Here is a 17,742-nt window from a genome sequence, read left to right on the forward strand (position 1 = left end):
CTTCGTCTCCATTCCTCGGCCCGAGAAACAGGAAATGATGGTAGCTACCGGGCAGCTGGTTAGGACAATAAAGCGAGATCATCTGCGTGAAACCTCTGCCCTGGAGCCGGACGTGTGCGAAATGACGGCGCTCCCTACCCGACCTTCAGGCTTCCCGGCCGCGTCATTTCACAGGCCGCTGAGCCTCAGAGGGCTGGGGGGGCTCCCTGGAGGGACCCCCGGTGTCCGGGAGCCCTGCCCAGCATCTGCAGCAGGATTTATCCTGTCCCGGCCCAGGGACAAGGAAGCCCGGAGACGCGGCCTCTGACCCCAAGGGGCGCGGGCCCGGCTCTGCTGCTCGTGCCCTGGGGCCCGGACGAGGCTCCCTCAGCCTCTCCTCCACGCTCCCCTCCTGCCCCTGAGAAGACCTGAGGGCGTCAGCGAGCAGCCTCACCCCGAGGAAAAGGCCTTCCCGCCCGGCCCCGGCCAGCCTCCCCCTCAGATACGGTGGAAGGAGGTAGGAGGAAAGGGCAGAGAGTTGGCGTCCAGAGACGCACATCGGAACCTTGGATCCAGCGTGGTGAGGGTGGCACAGGAACCGAGCCCCGAAAAGGTCTTGAACGCTTGGGGTTTGGGAGCAGGCGGGGAGGGCCCGGCAGGGAGCGGGAGGCAAGGCCTGAGGCACCGGATCCCGTCTCCACTCTTTTTTAATTTTTTTTTAAGGATTTTATTTATTTATTCATGAGAGACAGAGGTTGAGAAAGGCAGAGACACAGGCAGAGGGGGGAAGCAGGCTCCACGCAGGGAGCCCGACGTGGGACTCGATCCGGGGCTCCAGGGTCAGGCCCGGGCTGAAGACGGCGCTAAACCTCTGGGCCACCTGCGCATCCCGGTCTCCACTTTTCAAGGTCCGCACCCCAGTCAGACCCCAGCAGGACGCAGCGCTGCCCACACTCCGTTTCTGCTACATGTGGAAAGCCCTGGGCGGGCGACGTTCTGCACCCCGCCAGGTGCACAGCAGGGGGCCCGGGGCTTTGGGGCCTTCGCCCTCACCTTCTGGGAGGACGGGTCTTTGGTCGCCTAGTGAGTTAGGCTTCCTTTCTCCAGCGGACAAAAATCTCCCAGCTTCCATTTCCTGAAACCCTTCAGAGCACCCGTCTTCCTAGCCCGCTCATGTGTTCTCTGACTGGGCCTCCCGGAACCTCCACCTGGCTGAGCCGAGTTCCTTCTCAGCAATGCGCATCCAGCTGCTTGGTGGGAACAAGAGGATGGGCCACTCGGCCTGGCTTCCAGCGGAGCCTGCTGCTCTGTGGGTCCTGAACCACCCGGCAGCCCCCACCAGCCTCTCACCCCATCAATCCCACACGCTCGCCAGACCCCCAACCCTGCCAGGGGATGAGCCCCTCCCATGGCACATTGCAGCCAGTGGGTTTACTCTGTGGCACCTGAACTCTGTGTTCAAATTACCTGCTCAGGTTTAGAATAAGATCATAATCAACTTTCCACTGTAACTGTCTTTGGATAACACCACCACACCTCACCTCCTCTGCACATTTTCTTGTCTATACTAGTCCCACCCCCAAACCACATCCATCAACCCCTTGGAAAGCAGAGAACTAATCCCTTTAAAGTACCGGCCATTTCATGCCTACCTATGTCTGTAGGGTAGTTGTTTATAGTTGTTTGAGCAATTCTGTTTTTTCTTATGAATTTAAAGGGCACAGTTTAAATTGTGATATTCTGTACCTGTGGGCTGGACGGCTACTGTCCAGGACAGTCCCAGTTCACACCTGTCTCAATACACCACTTGGACAGTATTAGGTGGTGTCCATGGCGGGGCCCTGTGGAATTGCTAGTGGATGGCAGGTCCCAGAGGCCCTGGAGAAGTTCCCAGTGTCCACCAAGAAGACAGACAGCTGGGAGACCTCCACAGGCATTCGGTTTGCCTTTGCCTTAGAAGGCTGGAGAGTTGAGGGTTTGTGTCCATCCTGACCCCCAGCTCCTCCTGAGGGACCCCACCCCAGTGGGGAAACTGAAGCACAGGACATGCTTGAATCTGAGCCCAGTCTGACCAGGGGCTCGTGCAATGGGCCCTTCCCCTTCCTGGCACCAGTGCTCACGGCCTTCCACACACCCATCACAGGCCGCCAGTGTGGCCCCAGCGCCCTCCAGAGCGGGTGGAGGCTGTCTGGAGGCCGAGGTCCCGCGAGGCCCTGGGGTGGACCCCGGCAGCTTCAATTAGGATTAGTCCTTGGCAAAGGCAGAGTTGCACATCCAGTCCCCGATTTTAAAGTTCCTTCTCGGGATCCCTGGGTGGCGCAGCGGTTTGGCGCCTGCCTTTGGCCCAGGGCGCGATCCTGGAGACCCGGGATCGAATCCCACGTCGGGCTCCCGGTGCATGGAGCCTGCCTCTCCCTCTGCCTGTGTCTCTGCCTCTCTCTCTCTCTCTGTGACTATCATAAATAAATAAAAATTTAAAAAAATTATAAAAAAAATAAAGTTCCTTCTCGTCAAACAGTCCTAAGACAAAGGCAGCTTTCCAAGTAACAGGCTGGAGAGAAGCGCGGGGGCCTCGGGTCGCAGTGTCCCGTGTCACCTCAGCCCCGGCGGGCTCAGTGTGGCCGGCCCAGCAGGGAGGGGGTGGGGGGGCGGGACACCTCGGGGCGCCGGGGCCTCTGTGCCCTCCAGCCTTCCCAGGCCCTAGGATCCCAGGTAAGGGTGGTGGGTGGTAGGTGGTGGCGTGGCTCTGGCACGCGGACTGGGGAAGAGGCTTGCTTTTCAGCCATTTGTGGCCATAAACCGCCCGCGTCCCCTGCGGGGCCCCTGTGGGCTCCCCCTGTAGCTGGTGGGAGCACGGCGGGGCCTGGAAGCCGCCCCCCCCCCCCCGGGCTTGGCAACAGTCCCAGCCTCCTGTCTGAGGAAACCACTTGGCCTTCAGCCTTAGACTTTATCCACCCGGGAGCTAAATTGACACCCCGTAAAACGGAGCCGCTACAATTATGTTCCTCTGGTCTGGTGGGGGAAAAAAGAACGGCTTCATGTCGAACAGAAAAAGGGAAATCACTTCATCAATCTGATTCCCCGTGTCGGAAAGAGCGGGGTCCCTCAGCAAGCTGGGGCCGGTCCCCGCGGCCCCCGGCCCGCCCGCCCCCAGATCGAAACCCAACAGGCTTCTCCCGTCCAGCAAGTGCCCAGCCCGTGGGCCCCTCGCGCCGCCGCTGCCTGCGACGCGCCGGGAGCGTGAGGGGCCTGGTCCGGGGCTCCTGGCTCACTCCCTGAGGGGAACTCGGCCGAGTCCACCTCCGTTACCGCCGCTTAGAAAGGAGCCCAGGTTCACTAAGTCAACTGGATGGAGATGCGAGTGGCAGTGAGGGCCTCGCTCACTCCGTAGGTCTTGAGTTTTAAAGGAAAACGAACAATCTGTCAGGTTTTGTTTTGCGTCATCACTCAAAACATTTCTTAAAAGAATGGTAAAATTCGAGCTGAAACCTCACACTGATTATCCCAAACGATCTTGGCTCCCATCTGTTTCACGAAGGAAGATGCGGAGGCTTCCAGACATTAGATCAGGGGTCGCCCGGCTCGCAGGCTCGGCTTAAGGGCCCACCGCAAATCTGCCCTTGGGCTCAAGCGCCAACAATCCTGTCGGCGAAAACCGGAATTGCAGGAGGAGACGCGGCCGTTCCTGCCAGAGGCGGGCGGTCTGACCGCGCGGCCGGGGCCCTGGCAGCGGCGGCCCGGCGGGCCCTGGGGAGGCGACCGGCTGCCGCGCACCCAAGCTGCTGGAACCCCGAGGCCCGTCCGCCCCGCGGTGACGCCGGGCCCCGGGCCGCTCCCTGCCGACGGCGCGTCCGCAAGCCTCTCGGGCGGCACGTGGCTTCCACGAGTCACACCTCAAGCGGAGCCGCAGCGGCGGCGGCAGGAGGCTGCTCCGATGGCGGAGTCGCTGAAGGTCACAAAGGAAGGAGCCTCCGGGAATCGAGGGCCCGGCGGCGCTGTGAGAGTGGCGGGCCGGAGAGGGAGGCCCGGCTTCTCCGTCGGTCCCGCCGCCACAGAGCCCGAGCTGGAGCGACGCCCGAGGCCGAGCCTCGGCGCCTGCGATTCCGACCGAAGCTTCGCGCCGCGCCGGCGAGCGACAAGAGCCCGAGGCCCCGCGGGGCGGACAGGCCCGCGGCGCAGGATTTCCCGCCTCGCGGCTTCCGGCCCGGGCAGGGGCGGTTCTTCCGGGGCAGGGGCTTCCGGGGGGCGGGGCGGGGCGGGGGCCGGGGGCCACGGGGCGGGCCAGGCCCACAGGACGACCCCTCGGGGCGGCTGCTGGGAGGCGGCCGTGGAACCGGGGCGCGCTGCCGGTCCCCGCAAGCCAAGTGACAAAAACACCAGATGCATCAATCAGAATATGAGGGAAATCAAATTAACTTCATCAGCAAAAAAGCGCGTTTCTTTTTTTTTTAATTTTTTATTTCTTTATGATAGTCACATAGAGAGAGAGAGAGAGAGAGGCAGAGACACAGGCAGAGGGAGAAGCAGGCTCCATGCACCGAGAGCCCGACGTGGGATTCGATCCCGGGTCTCCAGGATCGCGCCCTGGGCCAAAGGCAGGCGCCAAACCGCTGCGCCACCCAGGGATCCCAAAAAAGTGCGTTTCTTCAAACTTCAGAAGACCCTATCAGAGTGCGAGTGCTGTGCGCCGGGCCTCACCCCTTCCCACGCGGGGGACCCGAGGCCTCCGCACGGGCTCCGGGCTCCTGGCCGGCCGGACCCGGGGGCCGACTGGGGATCCCGGGCCCCCCACGGAACCAGGGGCCCCGCCGAGCGACAGACGGTGCGGCTCAAGCTCGGCCCGGACCCCGCGCCAAGGTCCATTAGCGCTTTGGCCCCAGAACCTCCCCCTCGCTGCCACGGGCCCTCTGCCTGGCCCGTCCCCCCAACAAGAGACCCAGCGGGCCCGTCCTCCCGGTCCAGCCCTGGGACCTGACCCGGGTCCCCCCAAGCGGTTCGCTTCCCAGGCCGGCAGGTGCTCCCGGCCCCTCCTCGGCGTCGGGGGCGCCCTGAGCCCGAGGAGGGGGCTCGGCCCCGGGCCCGCGGGGGCCACACACCCGCAGGGGCCGGCGAGCGGGCCTGCGGGGCGCGGGGAGCCCTCGGCGAGGGGTGAGGGGGGCGCTGTGCCAGGAGCCACCGCGGACACCCGAGCCGGGCCCAGACCCGCTCACCTCGGGCCGTCGCCGGGTAGGCCGCGGTGGAGACGGGGGGGGGGGGGGGCGCTCGGCGGGGCGGAGTTGGCCGCCGGGCTCGCGGGTGGCCTCGCTGCAGCTCGCCTGCCCTCAAAGAACCCCTGGCAAACACCGTGTCCCAAAGCCCACGAGTGACCTCGAGTCACTTGAAGCCACTCAGGGGTTCGAGGATCTTCAGTGAAGACCCGGCCCCCGAAGGGGCAACACACCGGGAGAGGTTACCCGGCGGCTGTCTTTGGCCCCCGGATCTGGAGAATAGACCTGCCCTCTGACTCCCCTCCCCGCCTGCCTCCCCTGGGAGCAGGCCTGTGGGGCCTTGCCACCTGCCCCGGCACTCAGGGACCCGCCTCCCAGGACCGCCTGCCCCTCCCGTCCTCTCACGGACCCACCGCACCCTTCCCACCTCGTGTCCTGGGGCCACCCATACCAGTGTTAAACCTCACACCCCGCTCACACCCCCGAGACCTGTCCCCACAGCGCTGTGCGGCTCCCGCAGCATGCCTCTCGCTGTCCTGCCTTCTCCCCACCCCCCAATTTCCGGGGACCCTTCCCCTGAAACAAAGGAGATGACACCTATGGAGCTGCTGCGGGGACAACCACTTGGGCAAGGCTTCTCCCCCCGGCAACGGTACACAGATACCTGGATGGTGTCAGGAGTAGGCCTTGGCCAAAAGCGCGGCTTTCCTTTGGAAGATTTGCTGGTAATAATGAGGGTTTCAAGCTGTGGGCCCAAAAAACTGGTCATCAAAAAATATCCTTTGTAGAAGAGGCCAGGCTCCTATAAAGATGACTCCCTGACCTGACACTTGAACAGGTCAGGACTCAGGAAAACTGCGCATCTGACCCAGACAATCGCTGAGTTACAGCAGGTACCAGGTTCAGTTTCTAAAATGTTTCAAGTATTTGTCACTTTATATTTAAGTGACAAAAGCAGGGCATAAAATTATGTGTCTACCAGGATTCACCTCTATAGGAAGAGTACACATAGAAATAGGAATATTGGCTGTGTATATTTTAATATAAAAATTGCCGGTAGAATTATGGGAGTAAATGAGACATTTCCTTTCTTTTTCTAGATTTCAAACATTTAGAAAAGTGGCCATGATAACTGGTAATTTAAAAACTACATGCAGGGGATCCCTGGGTGGCACAGCGGTTTGGCGCCTGCCTTTGGCCCAGGGCGCGATCCTGGAGACCTGGGATCGAATCCCACATCGGGCTCCCGGTGTATGGAGCCTGCTTCTCCCTCTGCCTGTGTCTCTGCCTCTCTCTCTCTCTGTGACTATCATAAGTAAATAAAAAAATAAAAATAAAAAAAAATAAAAACTACATGCAGGCCAACACTTAACAGTGTCCCCAGCAGCCCACAGGGGCTGAGTGTAGTGACACTCAGATACACTATACACATACACGGCTGCGGTGAATGGCACACCTTTCAGGAAGGAAAATCTGCATGGCCACGTAGGGTTTTGGAGATTCCTCCAAGAGTGAGAAATGGAGGCAGGAGTTGACCAATCATCCATCATTTTAGAGGAGTGACATTCCTCAGTGCTATCAGAGACGAGACTTTCCAGAATCAGGTGTTTTCCATTTGTGGATAGACAAGGAAGTCTCTCCAAGAACCTAAACTGAACAAAAAGACAAGAACCAGTGTTCCTTGACTCAACTCTTGATGACCCAGAGCCCATCGCACCGGCCCGGGCACTCGGGGCACCAGCCGAGCACCACAGCCGATTCCATGCAGGCCGGCACCCTGCACACTAAGTACTAAGTACATTTAAATTTCTCTTGCATCTAAATGACTCTGGTTAAGGCTAACTACATCAAGAGGAATTCAGTCTTTACCCAGTATGAACGCTACCTTATTAATGTGCTAGAATTAATGATCTCATCTGGAATTTATTTCCCTTTTAGCTCCACTGTAATTATTTTCCTCTCCTTTACATTATGGCAATTTTCCGCGTGCACCCGAGGTAATGGTTCTCCAGATGTAAACACGAGGTCAGTTTGCGCTGCAGAATTTCCAACTTTGTATCAAGTTTATTGTGAGCAAAACCAGTTAACTCCAAGATGAATCCCCCAAAGCACAAAGCACACCCAAGACGTGGGGAACAAACTGGCCCAGGAGGCACCGACACTCCTCAGGGCCCTCATTCCCTCCCAACCAGAGTGACACACACCACTGTCACCCAGCTGGTGCCCTAGGCCCTGCCTGACTTCACCTCTCATAAAACAACTAACAATTATTCAAGAATAAGAAACCGGGGAGAGCATCGTAGAATGTGGGGCGGGGGCGGAGGGGGGGTTGGTGCCCAGGTCAGCCCTGCCCCGGAGGCCGAGGAGGCCGCGGGGAGGCAGGAGAAGCGCCCCCCCGCGTGGCCTCGCTCAGGCCTGCACGGCCGCTCACAGGTCTCCCCGGAGCCCCTGGCCCTCCGGGTGGAAGAGCCCAGGGCAAGCGTCAGTGGGGCCGGGAAGCACTGCGGGCACCTCCCGGAAACCCCTACTCCGCTTCCAGCCCAAGGGACCTGCAGAGGAGTTCGCGGGCTCAACCACCGGCCGTCAGTCTCAGAGGTGCGGCCGCACTTGCAGACCCAGCACCTGGGCCCCCACACACTTACCTGCAGCCCCTGAACAGAAGCCCCGGAGGCCTCTCTGCCGCGCTCAGGCTTCACCGCTGCCCAGTACAGCCCCCGGTCTCTCGATGCCAGGTAGGGGAGCTCACTCACAGGCTCACCCACCCCTGCGTGCGGCTCCCAATCACCTGAGCCGAGAGAGTCTGGCCAGGACACCCAGAAGCTGTGTGGCCCAGAAATGCTCAAGCCGAGAGTACAGCAGGCGGAGTGGACCATCCATAAAAAGTGGCACCTCGGGAGTGTACTGGCTGGAGAGACCACACACAGCTCTGCCTGGCTTGCAGTCAGGTCCCCCACTCGGCCCAGGCAGGGGAGCTTTTTCTTAGCCCCCCCCCTCCCCCCATGGTTGAGAGTAGTAGCTCCTAGCCCTTCCCAACCATACAGCCTGGCGGGAACACCCGGGAGGGTGACTGGGACAGGCACTCCAGGTCCACCCAGGCAGGGGAGTGCAGCCCACAGGCCGGCCCACAGCGAAGCACAGCTCCCGGCCCCACCAGAACAGAAAGCCTGGTCACAACACCTGGAAAGCAGCATGGCACAGCAACCCTCCAGTAGGCAGAGCCAACTGTCTACAGGACAAACCCAGTAGCCCCCTTTGATCAGAGAACTTGGGGCACCAGATGACTTAAGTCAAGACCAGAGTCTTCCTCACATGGGAATTCCAGAAGAAGAGAAAGTATATGGTAATGGCGGAAACTTACCAAACCTGGGGAGACAAATGATACCCAGATCCACGAGTCCCAAAGGATCCCAAATCCTTGATTCAGTTGAACCTGAATCAGGCTACACCAAAACACATTATGATTAAATCATTAGAAGACAAACGCAAAGAATTCTGAAAGCAATAAAAGGAAAGACGGAGAGGTGGTACATAAGAGAGAAGTTATATACAGAAACCCTATTAGACTCTAGGCAGATTTCTCAAAGGAAACATTTCAGGCCAGGAGAGAATAGGATGACATATACAAAATATTGAAACAAAATAACCATCAACCAAGAATTCTACATTTGGTGAAGCTCTCCTTCAAAAATGAAGGAGATAATAAAGACTTTTCACAACCAAAGCAGATGGAACACCACTTGCCTTCCAACAAATACTAAAGGGAGTTCTGTGAGCGCAAAAGGATACTAATGAACATCATAAAAACATTAAAAGGTAGAAAGCTCATTGGTAATGGTAAATCTATAATGAAAGATTCCATAATATGGTGTGAAATTCACTTACAACTCAAGTTTAAAAGTTAAAAAGCAAACAGTGAAAGTAACTGTGACTACAATAATCTTGTTACTTAATAAACAATATTGCAATAGAATACAATAGAATAAATCAAACTATAACATCAATAACCTTAAATGGATTAAATTCTCCAATTGAAGTAAGTAGGTAGAATGGCTGAATGGACTAAAAAAGATACAATTGCATGCTGTTTATGAGAGACTCACTTTAGCCTTAAAGACATACACACAAAGACTGCGTGAAGAAATAGAAAAGGTATTTCAAGAAACAATAACCAAAACCAAAGAAAGCAAGAGTAGCTATAGATTCATCAGACAAAACAGACATTAAAAATGGTAATAACAGGAATGTCTGGGTGGTTCAGTGGTTGAGCATCTGCCTTCAGCTCAGGTCGTGATCCCAAGGACCTGCTTCTCTCCTGCCTACGTCTCTCTCCGTGTGTCTTTTATGAATAAATAAAATCTTTTTTTTAAAATGGTAATAAGAAACAAAGAAGATCATTATAGTGACAAAGGGATCAATCCATCAAGTAGATGTAACAACTGTAAATATTTATGTACCTAACATCAGAGCACCTAAAAATGTAAAGCAAAAGCTAACAGACTAAAAGGAGAAACAAACAGCAGTACAATAATTGGATCTTTAATATCCCACTCTCAACATAGAAAATTCCTACAGAGAATCAATAAGGAAAACAACAGATAAGAACAACACGAGAGAACAAATGGACCTAACAGACATATAAATTTCTGACAACAGCAGAATATACATTCTTCTCAAGCACACATGGAACATTTTCTAGGACACATTATATGTTGGGCCACAAAACAAGTGTTAGCAAATTTAAGAAGACTGAAATAATACCAAGTATATCCTCTTATCACAATGGTATGAAACTAGAAATTAACAGGAAAAAACTAGAAAACTCACAAATAAATGGAAATTTATAACAGTCTCCTGAACAATGATTCAAGAGAATTTTTTTTTTTTTTGAGTAGGCTCCATGCCCAGCATGGAGCCCAACATGGAGGCTTGACCACACAACCCCAAGATCAAGACCTGAGCCAAGATGAGTCAGATGCTTAACAGACTGAGCCACCCAAGCACCCCCAAAGGAGAGATTTAAGTTGCTTGAAATAAAAAAGGAAACAAAATATAACCAAACTTACAGGATGCAGCAAAAGGAGTTCTAAGAGGTAAGTTCATAGCAATAAACACCTACATTAGGAAACAAAGATCTCAAACAACCTAACTCTAGTTCCTCAAGGAACTAGAAAAAGAACAAACTGAGCCCAAAGTTAGGAGAAGGAAGGAAATAATAAAGATTAGAGCAAAAATAAATGAAACAGAGAACAGGAAAGCAAGAGAAAAAAAATGAACTAAACTACAAGTTGTTTCTTTGAAAAGATAAATCTCCCAACAAAGAAAAGTCCGAGGCCAGATAGCTTCACTGGTGAATTTTACCAAATATTTAAAAGAATTAACAATAATCCTTCTCAAACTCTTACCAAAAAAATCAAAGAGGAAGGAATACTCCCAAACTCACCTCACCTTGAGGCCAGCATCACCCCACTACTGAAGTCTGAAAGGACACTTCAAGAAAATACAACTACAGGCCAATATCCCTGATGAATTCAGATGCAAATACTGGCAAATCTAATTCAGCATCATTCACCATGATCAAGTGGGATTTATACCTAGGATGGTTCAACATATACCCATAAGTCAAGGTGATACATCCCATTAATAGAATGAAAGAAAAAAAATCATAGGACCATATCAATAGAGGCAAAAAAAGCATCTGACAAAATTTAACATCCATTCATGATAAAAACTCTTAACCAATTCACCATAGAGGAAATGTACCTCAACTTAATAAAGGCCATAAATGACAAGTCCACAGCTAAAATCATATTCAATGGGAACAAGTTGAAAGCTTTTCTTCTAAGATTAGGAACAGGACAAAGATGCTCTTACCACTCCTATTCAAGATAGTATTGTGCATCCTAGATTCCACCAAAAACTATTAGATCAAATCAATGAATTCAGTAAAGTTAAAGGATGCAAAATTAACATACAAAAATCAGTAGGCTTTCAGGGTGTCTGAGGGGCTCAGTCAGTTAGGTGTCTGACTCTTGATTTCAGCTTAGGGTCATTAGATCAAGGTTGAGCATCAGGCTCAACCCTGTGCATGGGAGTTGGAGTCTGCTTAAGATTCTCTCTCCCCTTCTGTCCCCTCCCTACTTGCATGCACACATACTTTCAATTAAAAAAAAAGGTCAATAGCATTTCTACACAGTAACAACAAACTATATGAAAAAGAAATAAAATGATCCCATTTACAATAGCATCAAAATCTTAAGTACTTATGCCTAAATACTTAGGTATAAATTTATACTTAGGTATAAATTTAACGAAGTAAAAGTTCTCTACACTTAGGTCTCTCTAAACTATAAGACACTGATGAAAGAAATTAAAGAAATTAAAGAAGACAAAAGTTCTCTACACTTAGGTCTCTCTAAACTATAAGACACTGATGAAAGAAATTAAAGAAATTAAAGAAGACTAAATAAATGGAAAGGTATCCCATATTCATGGATTGGAAGAATATTGTTAAAATGTCCATACTACCCAAAGCCATATATAGATTTAGTATAATCTTTATCAAGATTCCAATGGCATTTTTTCTATAGAAGCAGAAAAAAAAATTCTAAAATCCATTATTTAACCACAAGGACCCTGAACAGCCAAAGTAATCTTGACAAGGAACAAAATGGGAAGCATCATACTTCCTGATTTCAAGCTATATTATTATTTTTTAAAGATTTTATTTATTTATTTGAGAGAGAGTATGAAAGTGAGCATGAGCAAGGAGAGGGAGAAGCAGGTTCCCCACTGAGCTGGGATCCTGATGCGGGGCTTGATCCCAGGACCCTGGGATCATGACCCGAACCAAAGGCAGATGTTTAACACACTGAGCCACCCAGGTGCCTCTCAAGCTATATTATTAAGCTATACTCATCAAAACAATACGGCTGGCCTAAAAACAGATACATTGACCAGTGGAACAGAATGAAGAGCCCACTAATAAAACCAAGAATATATAATTAACTAGTATTTCACAAAGGAACCAAGCATACTGCATGAAGAAAAGAGTCTCTTAAATAACAGTGCTAGGAAAATTGGATATTCGCATGTAAAAGAGTAAAGCTGAATGCCTACCTTACACAACTCACAATAAGTAACTTGAAATGAATTAAAGACTTATTAATTGTAACACCTGAAACTATAAAACTCCTAGAAGAAAACACAGGGAGAAAACTCCTTGACGTGGGCCTTGGCAATGATTTTTTGGATATGAAACCAGAAGTAAGTACAAGCAACAAAATTTTTAAAAGTGAGACTATATCAAATTTAAAAGCTTTTGCAGAGCAAAAAAACCCCATTAGTAAACTGAAAAGATAACCTATGGAATGAAAGAACATACTTGCAAGCCATGTATCAGATAAGGTTAGTAATATCCAAAGTATATAAAGAACTCATACCACTCAATAGAAGACACAAACACAAAAACAAAAAAATAACCTCCCCAAACAATCCAATTAAAAAATGGGCAAAGGAAAAAAAAATGGGCAAAGGACTCAGACATATTTCTCAAGATGATACACATGGCCAACAGGTACATGAAAAGGTGTTCAATGTCACTAACCATCAGGGAAACGCAAAACAAAACCACAATGAAATATCACCTCATACCTGTCAGAATGGACACTATTAAGAAGACAAGAACAAATGCTGCTGAGGAAGTAGAAAAAAGGAAACCCTTGTGCACTGTTGGTGGGAGTGTAAACTGGTGTAGTCAAAAAAAAAAATTGGTATAGTCACTATGGAGAGCCACGTAGAGGTTCCTCAAAAAGTTAAAAATAGAACTACTCTACGGTCCAGCAATCCTACCTTTGGTAACATCTCTGAAGGAAATAAAAACATTATGTCAGAGAAATAGGTGCACCCCCATGTTCCCTGTAACATTATTCACAATAGCCAAGACATGGAAATAACGTAAATGTCCACGGAAACATGAATGGATAAAGAGATTGGGCCATACACGCATACACACTCCACATATGGTATATAATATATATATCATACATATGTATAACATGGAATAGTGCCCAACCATAAAGAAAAAGGAAACTGTGCTGTGACAACATGGATGGAACTTGAGGGCATTACACTAAGTGCAATAAGTCAGACAGATATAGTCAAATACTCATGATCTCACATGTGCAACCTATTAAAAAAGAGAGATTAAGAAAAACTAACACCTAAATATCAGATTTGCAGTTACCAAAGGACAGGGCTGGGATGAGAGAGAATTGGATGAATGTGGTCAAAAGGTAAAAATGTTCAATTATGAAATAAATTAGTTATGAAGACAGTTAACACTGCTGTATGATAATTTGAAAGTTGTTAATTAGAGTAAATACTGAGTTCTCATCACAAGGGAGAAAATTTTTTTCATTCTCTTGTTTTTGTATCTGCATGAGATGATGGATGTTGACTAAATTTACTGTGGTAATCATTTCATAATACATGTAAGTCCAATCATTATGTATACCTTAAGCTTACATGGTACTGTATGTCAATTATATCTTAAACTGGAAAAAGGAATAGCACAGAGTTATAAACATTATTAAATTTTATTAACAAAAACTTTGTACATTTTCTTTAATACATGTGGAATTTTACATCTAGGTAAAATAACAACACATTCAAAATTTACCATTTATACAAATTGTTACAGAATAATAACCAGTGGGTTAAATACGTAAAATAAACCACACCGATTTTTTTTAATTATCTACAAAAGATTTGACTTTCTTTAAAATTCCCCTGAACATATAAAAATAAATTAATTTTACTTTTCAATTAAATCTACCAATTAGAAATATTACAAATCAAAATATCAATGTTATCTTATGAATTTTTCACAATACAAAACAGATTCACAAAACCTTATTTACAGAAATGAGGTAAGAACTGTGCAATGTTTAACCAAGAGACATATTGCAGAATTAACATGTTCTTCCAGCTAAGTACACAGTGGAGGTCTAATTACAGCTGGGTCTTTTCCACTAATAATTCACACATTTAAGAACAGTTCAATGATTACATCTCCAATTGTTCAATTTATACTCTGTCATACTGTCACACCAGGAGTGTGGCTACCCAAAGTGTAAGGTCTGTAAATACAGATTTCACCTGTTTCAGGAACTGTAGTCGTTTTGCTTGTTTGTTTGAAATCTCTGTCAGTAAATGGGAAGTTGTTTAAATAAAACAAAACACAAAAAACAAAAAACAAAACAAAAAACAAAAAAACACCTTACCAAATCCACTCATTTTTCTTGTGACTCATTAGTGGATAAATACCCAGGTAATAGTTTTGCCTGAGCTATCTACAGTGGCATAGAAAGTTTTTAATAAAGGCAGAACCATGGGGAAGGCTGCTGGTGCAACACTGACTATCCCTACTACGTACTTACAAGGACTGACGATAGTGCAAGCTCAGCTGTCTAGAGCCATTTCAACACAATGGAGGTACTACTAACAGGCACTTGATTCAGGCCAAACCCTACCAGCAGTTTCCAGAGTGGCCCCTCTTTCTGAAAGAAATCTTTCACTTTGAATTGATCTGGTTCCCCCAGCAGCCTTAGAACTCACTTAAATCAAAATATGAATAGTTACTTTAAAATATGAGTAGGTCTTAGCACTTTTATAAAAAAAAAAAAAAAGTATTTAGCAAAAGAAAATTACCTTTAGCAGAAGCAGACATTACCATCCTAACTTGATTACCAAAACTGGCCAAATCCCATTATATAAAAAAAATTTATAACAAAGATTGCCAAATCCCAGTTGATGACCTATTAATTTGCAATACTTAACCAATAAAACTCCAATAGAAGAAATAGGACAGTTCCTTAAAATTTGTCTTAAGATCTGACTCACAGAGCAAGCATACTGTAACCCAAATGAAAAGATTATATTTCATATTCCAACTTGTACAACAAAATCAAAGTTTATAAATGGAACAAGTCTTTAGTTTTGCTGTTTGTCTCTCCAATTTATAACAAAATTAGTTGTGCACCAACTATATTAAATTCCTCTTAGGTTGATAAATTCATTGCATGTAAATTATTTCATTGACAAAAGTTAGTTATTAAATTTTTTTTTTCAAAGTTCAAAAAAATCTGGTTTGAGGGATGGGGGATATACGGGAATTCCATTTCAGTGCAACAAAGCAACAAGAAAATTAATCAAAGCCTTACAAGAAAGTCCTTGTGGCAATTAATCCTTTGTTGTGCAGTTCATTTCTTGTCGCATTTCTTCATAGGTGTAGGAGGCTGCAATGGCAGCCAGATGAAGTGCTAGAGCAGCAGGAGAGGCCGTTTCTAGAGGTTTCTCAAGTGTCAACTTTTCTCTTGAGTGACAGGCCCAGTTTTATCACTAAGTCTCTGCAGTTAAACAAAATCGAAGGCATTAGGTAAATGAATGTGTGGCCCACACTTGTAATCTTCCCCTAAACTGGCATTATAACAGAGACAAAAGGGGCACATAGTTATTCAATTGTTTTCTACAAGTTTGCACAACTACTCTTCAGTACAATATAAAGATGTGAGTTTACTAGTAAACATCATCAGCTGCTTTATATTAATTTGAGCAGTTTATGAAGACAGATGTGCCCATCTGGAGGACAGAACTCATGGAGAACAGGCATAGACATCATCCCCCAGATTGATATTTCCACAGAAGCAGTAACGTGGTATTGTGGAAAATGAATTTTTAGCGGACTAAGAAAGTCCCACATGAGTTCAGTCCCACATGAGGGAGTTTAACCTCTTTGAGTCTCCTTTTACTAATCTATAAAAAAACTTTAAAGTCCTTTAAAGACTGAAATCATGTCTACTATTGTTATCTAAAGAAGATGCCTGATATATAGTGGGGTACCTATAAATATTATTTCCCAGCCTTGCTTTTCTCCCATTATAGTTAATACTGCTTGTTTTTTTATATTTGTTATTGTAGTTTTCCATTTAAAAACATATTGCAAAAAAAAAAAAACAAAAAACATATTGCATACTGTATAACTCAGGAAGAGGTAGTTTGTAAGTATGGCAGACCTTGTCTTATTGTGCTTCACTTTATTGCATTCCCCCCCAAACTGAATGAAGGTTGGTGGCAACCTTGTGTCAAGCAAGTCTACTGGTACGACTTTTCCAACAGCATTTGCTCAATTCGTATCTCCATGTCACATTTTAGTCATTCTTGCAATATTGCAAACTTTTTCATTATTATTATATTTGTTATGGGGATCTGTGATCAGTGATTAGAACTCACTGAAAGTTCAGATGATGGTTAGCATTTTTTTAGCAATAAAAAGCATTTTTTAATTCAGCTATATACTTTGTTTTTTTAGACCTAATTCTTTTGCACACTTAGGCTACAGGATGTGTACATGTAATTTCTATATGCACTGGGAAACAAACATTCACTTGACTTGCTTTATTACAGTATTTACTTTATTGCAATAGTGTGGACCTGAACCCACACTATCTCCCAGGTATGCCTGTAATTTGGTTTTAACACAAGAAAACATTTTGAGAAAGAGGAAAAAGCAATATAAAAAAGTTCCTAAATTAATACAGACTCACTGAAATTTCCCATGTCTTTAAAACACTGCAGAGGGGACGAGGTTTCTGATAGTGACAGTGTTCAGAATTAGGAAGTCAAGAGACAGTGTGGCAAACAAAGCCATTGAAGAGTTGATGAAAACCAATAACCCTGTATTTTGTTTTTGTTTTTTTTTTATAACCCTGTATTTTGAACCAATACAAACTAAAGTTTCTGAAGACTAACAGCACAATAAAAAGCAAGCTTTCAAATAATGGGAAATCGCAAACATTGTGACTTTTCACACAGTGATTTGCCAAGTCTCCCACCTCATTCTTTCCCTTCTTCCTTTTCCTGACGTCCAGTCTCCATTCTATATCCCAATATCCTTCCTCTAACAGGGTTCTGCCCTGAACTCGAATTTAGGGGAAACACTTATACTCCAGTAAAGTAGACCTAATTGAAGGGGAGAATTAACAGAAAGAAACAGCCTTAAAATGTGCACTATTAGATATATAGTACACTGTTCCTGCATCCATTTTTATTGTATCTTAACTGGTACATTAAAAGGGTAAGAGGCTAGCACTTAAATGAAATTAATAATTTAAATTATTATTTACTTCCTTTTTAAAATTAATCCAGCAGAGTAACTGGAGTGCCCTAAAATTTATATATTAATTTTTTTTTAAATTTTTATTTATTTATGATAGTCACAGATTGAGAGAGAGAGAGGCAGAGACACAGGCAGAGGGAGAAGCAGGCTCCATGCACCGGGAGCCCGACGTGGGATTCGATCCCGGGTCTCCAGGATCACGCCCTGGGCCAAAGGCAGGCGCCAAACCGCTGCGCCACCCAGGGATCCCCTATATATTAATTTTATTATAACTATAATTCAGTTTTACAAAGTACTTTAAAGCAAAATAATGAAATATACCAAAATTATCTAGACTGGTTCTAATAATTAAATTAATTGAACAAAGTTCCTCACAAAGCA

At 47.1% G+C, this 17,742-nt stretch overlaps 1 protein-coding gene across 13 annotated transcripts in view; it reads right to left on the reverse strand.

Annotated features, from left to right (window-relative positions):
- Positions 1-14,844: 14,844 nt before the first annotated feature.
- Positions 14,845-17,742, reverse strand: part of MLLT10 (MLLT10 histone lysine methyltransferase DOT1L cofactor) — a 249,767-nt gene continuing 246,869 nt past the window's right edge. For all 13 annotated transcript variants that reach the window (XM_055331277.1, XM_055331278.1, XM_055331276.1 and 10 more), the window contains one exon: positions 14,845-15,592. In XM_055331277.1, the coding sequence (XP_055187252.1) occupies positions 15,548-15,592 (45 nt within the window). In that variant the 3' untranslated portion in view covers positions 14,845-15,547. The remainder of the gene's footprint in view (positions 15,593-17,742) is intronic.

This window comes from Nyctereutes procyonoides, unplaced genomic scaffold (assembly GCF_905146905.1).
Source record: "Nyctereutes procyonoides isolate TBG_1078 unplaced genomic scaffold, NYPRO_anot_genome, whole genome shotgun sequence".
Classification (NCBI taxonomy): Eukaryota; Metazoa; Chordata; class Mammalia; order Carnivora; family Canidae; genus Nyctereutes; species Nyctereutes procyonoides.